General features: G+C 43.8%; 1 protein-coding gene across 1 annotated transcript in view; it reads left to right on the top strand.

Moving 5' to 3' along the window:
- IGF1R (insulin-like growth factor 1 receptor) overlaps positions 1-6,770 on the top strand; it is a 153,894-nt gene that overhangs the window by 114,849 nt on the left and 32,275 nt on the right. The window contains exon 5 of the mRNA XM_009887582.1: positions 1,087-1,231. Coding sequence (XP_009885884.1) covers positions 1,087-1,231 — 145 coding nt within the window. The remainder of the gene's footprint in view (positions 1-1,086; positions 1,232-6,770) is intronic.

The following is a 6,770-nucleotide window of genomic DNA, read 5'->3' on the forward strand; positions in this document are numbered from 1 at the left end:
ATTTCACTCGTGGTCCCACTGCTACAGGTACAATCTTCCCTTATGGGGAGATGTTCCGGTTACCTGGGGCAAGTGTAGGGGATTTTTTTATTTTTTAAGTATTACCTTAGAGTGCTGAAGAGCATCTGCTTCCTCCTGGCTTATGTGGTATGGGAACCAACCATTGGTATTTGGTAATTGGGCTTCCCAGCCATCTGTTAGGACTTCAGGTTTTTTATGGCAGCAGGCACACCCCATAGCACCTTCTCCCATCCTGAGTGCTTAAAAACTTCCCCTCACAGCTGTAGTGTACCTTCACAGGATAATGACCCCAGGCAATGGGCATGGGCCAGGGATCGCTGGAGGTAAGGACTGCACAGACTGAGCCTGGTGGCCCCCTGGTACCCCTAGGTGGGGTATTGCAGACCTAGGCAGGGACAGTACAGTTTCTAGGGAGGGGGCAGTACTGAAGGGTCGAGCTTGCTCTGCGGTCATTTTAATAATTTATTATAGAAAATCACCTATAACGAGCTATATGGAAAATGCTCCATGGCATGAGGACATCCTTACAGTTTTCTCTTTGCTGTTTCATCAAGAGTTCTCAGTTTTGTAGCCAAATCTTTTTAGGTCACTGAAAGCAGTGCTTTATGCCCCAGAGAAAACCAGTAGTGCGCTACCTCCACCTCTTCATCTTCAGTCTCATTCTCTGTTTTCCAATGGAGCTTTCTGCCTGAGCTTTGCTCCGTAACCAAAGGGCAATTCCAGTCTCATGGATGTGTACATTTACACAAGGGTCTCTTCATCTCTGCCAAAATGCTGGCTCAACATTTGGTGCTGGCTTCAGAGTGCAATGTCCATGGAAAAAGCAAGTATACCAGTTTGGAAAAGCAAAACTGGTTTTCCACTGTTGCTCTGTGGCTTTATTTTGCCCTTCAGCCATCTGTCCACACAGGCAACTGTTACTGGGGGAGGAATACCAGTGTGTCTCATTTTCAAAAGCAACAAATACAAATATTTTCTTTTACTGAGCTAATGCTGCATTAAGCACAATAGCAGTTAAAGCTATGAATTCTGCAATAATGAAATTACTTTTTTTTTTTACTGTAGATAATATCGCCTCAGAACTGGAGAATTTTATGGGTCTGATTGAGACAGTAACAGGGTACGTGAAGATTCGCCATTCCCATGCATTAGTCTCCCTGTCTTTCTTGAAGAACCTGCGGTATATTCTGGGAGAGGAACAGGTGGACGGGTAAGTGTTCAGATATTTGTAGATGCAATTTCACTTTAACAGAAAGCCACAGAGAATAAGTCTCCCAATAAACATTCATGTACCACTTAAAGAATTCTCTCTTCCCCTAATATGCAGCATTTTTCTCCTAATGAATGCCATTGCACATTCACCGCTCATTTGGATTACTATTCAAATCAGCATATTAAATTGAGTGTATTAGAAGTATTTTTATGGTAACTTTGCTGTTGCTTTTCACTTTAGGTTTTTCTGGGGTGATTCTTTACTTTGGTAAAGTGTCTTCGTTTGTTCTTTTTGCTCTATTTTATTGAGAAAAGAGCGTCTTCAGAAACAATTGCATTTCCTTGCAGTTCTTTATTGTTGACTTTTAGCAGAGTTTTACGGAGAACGTCAGCTGAAAAGAAACCTTGAACCTTTGCTAACCAGGGAGTGAAACTGGAAGTGACCCAGTTAGTATGAAATTGTTTGCAAGTTGCAATTGTTTGCATCTCCTTGAAATGCTAACATTAAATGAATTATCTGTTGGGCAGAAAAAGCAGCTGTTCCACTGAAATGTTTGCTGTGGGTTATAGTGCTCCTGTAATGTATATAATTACATGATGTGTGATGCTTTTTGCTGTATATAACTCCTGTTTTCCTACGATGGTAAGAGATAGCAAAGACAAAAGTTTCTGTCTCCACAGAACTTGCAGTGCAGAGGTGTGGTGATGGTCCTTCAGCAAACTGCCGTGCTCTTTCTCTTCCTGAACCAAGTAGCCACCCCAAGTTTAAACCAGTGTTCTCTGGGAAAAATAAGTCTTGCTCAGTAATGACAGAGCTATTACATGAAGAATTTTGGGAAATGATATAAGAAAAGGTGATGGGAGGGTCATGGGAAAGGTTGCTTGTGTCTGATTTATCTGCCCTGACAGGATAAAGTTACAGCACGAGGGATTCTTCGCAACCTCCCTCTTTCTCTCAGGCTAGTCTTTGGTCAGCCTTAAATTCTTAAAATTCCACCATCTGACAGAGCGAGTTAAAGGGCAGCTCTTCATCCTGCACTTGAAAAGCACACTGTCTTTTTCAGTAAGAACATTGGCTCTACGGAAGAGCTTGTTTCTAATTGCAAATCCTAGAGGCTCGTCACTTTGCCGAGCACAAGGCCCATTCAGCCCACTTACAACGTGACGTGCTCTCACAGATACTCCAATTATCAATTTGTCTTTTCTTCTCTCCCCCTCTTTCCCTTGCTCTCTTTAAATTTGAGTTTAGCTTTGTGTCTCAAGTGGTAACTATGTTTGTATGTCAGCAAGAAGAGCTGATATGAAGGGAAATGGCAGGTTTTTGAATTGATTTCCCAAATAGAGGAGTAAAACGGTGCAGCTTTGAAGAGGAAAATGGGGCTGAGTGGGGGAGGGAAAATAGGTATGTAGTAAAGAGCTACTTGTGCTAAAACTCACCCATGCAAGGAAATTACTGCAGTTACATACTTTGGGTCAGGGGCAGTCTCTTTGCTTGGAAAACGCCGAGCATAATTTAGGCCTTACCACAGTCTAAATAACGTTTCCAAAAATACTAAGATGGAAGTAGGCACCTGGCAAGGAAGAACTGAGCTTGAACTTTGGCAGAGTTATGAACAACAGGGAGTGGGGTCTTAACCTGGGAAGTAGGGAGCTGCTGGAACAATAGCTGTTTATGCCGCCGTTGCCGTGGGGGTGAGAGGGAGGTTAACTTCAGAGCCGTCGTGACAGTTGTTCATTACAGGACTGACCCCACCATCACCATCCCTTTTTTTTTTTTTTATTGAACTGGACTAACAAAACATGTATGTCTGTCTTCCATATTCAGTTGCTGGTGCCTGCCTTGGTTATCACAGAAAATGCAAAGTTTAGAGGGAATTTATTTGTTTTCAGAGTTATTCATTGTTTCTTTTGAACACCATGTCCATAGTGAACGTGCTCCCATGGCGAGAAAAAAAATCTCTTTGCAGATCGGGGTACTGAAATGGAGACGTGCTGCAGGGCTCTTGGTGTCTGTTGCAGGCTTTTGATTCTTAGTCTGGCGTTAGCTCTGCCGGGCCCCTCTGTCCTCGGCCGGGGTGCTGTGTGTTTGTTGCTATCACCGACTACAGCTGCCGTGTTGGTGGATGGCATGTGGGCAGCACTTCTCAAAGCGTCTCCTGGTTGGGTACCTGGAAAATGAGCAATTTGTGGCCTTCAGGAGCAAGTGAGGAGACGGTGGCTGAGGCGGAGTTCCGTCAGCTGCTGACGTTGTGTTTCAACTTCTGCATCAAACTGGGGACAGTGTCTATAAAAGCAAAACAGTCCCTCTCCATTTACTACATCATTTTGAAGCAGAGGGATCAGTAGCTGTCAGGCTCGTTGGAAGGTGTGAGCAGGATCTCTAGCTGTCATATGGCTCCTCACTGAAGACTTTACGGTTTGTTTTCCTGGGACCATTATTGTCAGATTATGGTGAATTCAGTCAGTCGGCACGACAGCAGCAAGGTGTGTTCTGGCCGGAGCATTTCAACAAAGCAGATACGCTGTGCATGGGAGTGTTTTAGGAATGAATGACATCCTCCAGGCTGGTGTTAAACACGGGAGGCGAGCATGTCTGCAGTGGCAGGCTCCCATGGGGAGCTCCTTGGCTTTGTTTTTGTTTAAGAGGAGCCTCTGAAGACACTGTTTCTCAGCTGTCCACATGTAAGTGAAGTTTTCGAAAAGTGAGTTGAGGAGTTTTTTCATTGAAGTGTGCGGCTGGGTTTGGGGGGGTTAAGAAGCTCATCAGTTTACCTTTTCGAACTGGACAAGGAAGCACTGAACTCTGGTATTGGTCAGGTGCATTACTTCCAAATCCACAGGTTAGAGTAAAAGCCCCTGGTTTCCTACCCATGTATTTGCCTGTGGAGATGCAGTTCTCGGCCAATCAGCTGTTTCTGAGTTGCTTACAATTTACCTTAGCAAGATGTGTGTAAGTAGTGATTAGAGACAGATACTCTGTTAATAACCTCAGTGGTTCTCTTTGAAGTGCTGATGGGCAAACACAGGCAAAAGAATATGAAATCAGAAATGTTTTGGAAATTTGATAAAGTTCAGGCTTGTAGAAAAATGCTGAAGAACAAACTTATTTAAAGAGATACCATCAAGTGGAGTATTTTGTTCAAGCATTGTCCTCCATATTGTTCTCTGTTGTGGTGTTGTGCTATGTGTGTTTGACTCTGTTGTCAATTCCTCATCAGGGATCAGGGTCACAGTGTGATACAGGAGTAGAACATATACCATGTTAATAGATAGTTTGTAGCTGACATGTGGCATGTATTGTGTATGTAAAGCAATGAGGGTTTTCCTTTTCTCTTCTCTCTTACTGGTTGGTGTCCCAGCTATCTGGTCTAGTGAGACTTCGTCTTTCTTATCATTGTAGCACAGAGATGAACATCTTCTATTCTGTACGTCCTGCAAGGTTGCTCGTCTTGTCCCAGGGTAGTCAGTCTGACATAAACCTCTGCTGCCAGGTCATCTTCTGCAGCCAGCTCATCCACTGCTCTCATTCACACTCCTCTACCAGTCCTCACTCCCTTTTTGGTGCAAGTCACTTGCCTTCACGGATCATGCATTGCTCTCTTATTAACAGTGTATTTTTCTGGTAATTACCCCTTTCATTACGCCTTTTTGTCTCCTGTACGCTATGAAGGAGGGTAAATGATGATCAAAAGCTTGTGGAAATATTTCATCACAGCCATCTCCTTTTGGTTTGGATCTCACGTTCTGCCTCATAGCTTTATGATGGGTGAATGTGCACTGACGTAGCATTGCGTGCAGATACCAGTATGAAGCAGGATTTTAACGTATGCAGTCTTGCAGTGGCTGTGGGTGCTCTGCAGTTGGGGATGCACACCATGTTGTGGGAATTCTCTCCTGTGGGTGTGTGTGGGTTATGCGGGTCACCTTGAGGCTTTTTGTGGCAAGCCTGGGACCAGATGTGCCTCCTGCTCCTGTTCAGAGGTTTAGCCTGTCCTTCAGGCCATAATCTCCAGTCATTCCCATAGTTACTGTCTCCAGGGTTTGATTGGCAGTGCTTTGTTTTCCTGCAGTGAATCTTTTGTTCTTTACCTGCTATCTTCCTTGGCACCCTGATTTTTTTCCACAACTGTTAGAGTCAAAGTCTGATATAATCTTCTATAACTTTATTTTCAACATAAGCCCTAAGTGTGCTCTGGTTGCCCTCTGCACCACCTTTCAAGCCGTGCGGCGCTGCACCTCTCCTGTGACTGGGACTGTATATAGTCCTCCGAATGTGCTTTCCCTGGTGCTTTGAACGGCGCTAGAATAACTTCCATTAATTTATGCTTTCAGTGTATATATGAACCCTTAGGACCAGTTTGCCTGCCTCAGGTGGCTGCTCTAACTTGTGCAGATGGCTTTAACGTATGAGCCACGGTAACTCCCGACTCTGGCCCAGTCACTGTGCGCTTGTGGAAAGCACCAGTGTGTGCTTGATTTGCCTCATTTATTCACACTCTGGAAAGCTTAACCACATTGCTTTAATGCAAGAATTATCTCTAGTGTCTAAAGCATAATTGCCACAGTTGTGAGCAGGAGGCAGGCTAGGCTGTTGTTAAATATTGAAGATGTTTTCTGTAGTCATGGAGCCACACCTCTGTTTGTTGTGTTCAATCTGAGTCCAGCTTTTTGGGTCTTTCCTGAAAAGCTTAGCTGCTGTCACTTAATCGCGTGGCTAATTATGGTGAAGTGTTATCTTTTTCAGCAGTGCACAGGGAACTGCAGGGATTTTAGTCATCTGTAACAGAGTAATAGGTGTCTCAAATAAATACAGTTTTTGGTGATGCCTGTCAAATCCCACATGCAGTTTAGCATCCTTGTTCTGTCCTAGCAAGATGCATTTAAAACACAAACATGTATGTGCTCCCTTGTCAACTGAGCACGTTCTTGTGAGCATCCATCTGAAGCGGTACCAGGTATAGCAACTTCATTAGCAGTCAAGTCCTGGATAATTAGGAGACAGTTGGAAATAGGTGAAACCACTTCTCTTTCACATTGTTTGGAAAATACACTCAGCATTTTGATATGTTGCAAGGATCCGCAACTGTGGTCTGCGCAGATTGCAACCAGAATGCACGGTTTTCACTTTACGTCTGGTGAGGGAGGAATTAATGCTAAATTTTAAATGAAGTAGTTGAAGGAAAACCATAAATGAGTAGTATGTCAGCTTCTTATGAGCCCCATGGTTTGTCTGCCATGTCACCCTCCAGAAACTCTTGACTGTAGTTAAAAGGATTTGTAGAAAGCCTAGTTTGTCTCTGTTGATGTGGGCTTACCCAATGCAAAGTGGTTTGCAGAGGTTGCAAGGCTGCATTGTGTTAACAATGGATTTTATGTTGATGCAGTTAACGTTGGTGGGACATTCCACAGAAGAGTATAATACGTGCTGCCATGATGGGTTGGTTTGATTTAGGTTCATCAGCTACACAGACCTTTATTTAAATCATTTCCCAATTGTGCGTTCCTCTCCCTACTATCCCAAAACGTAAGTGTCTTTG

This window comes from Charadrius vociferus, unplaced genomic scaffold, assembly GCF_000708025.1.
Source record: "Charadrius vociferus isolate BGI_N301 unplaced genomic scaffold, ASM70802v2 scaffold190, whole genome shotgun sequence".
NCBI classification, from domain to species: Eukaryota; Metazoa; Chordata; class Aves; order Charadriiformes; family Charadriidae; genus Charadrius; species Charadrius vociferus.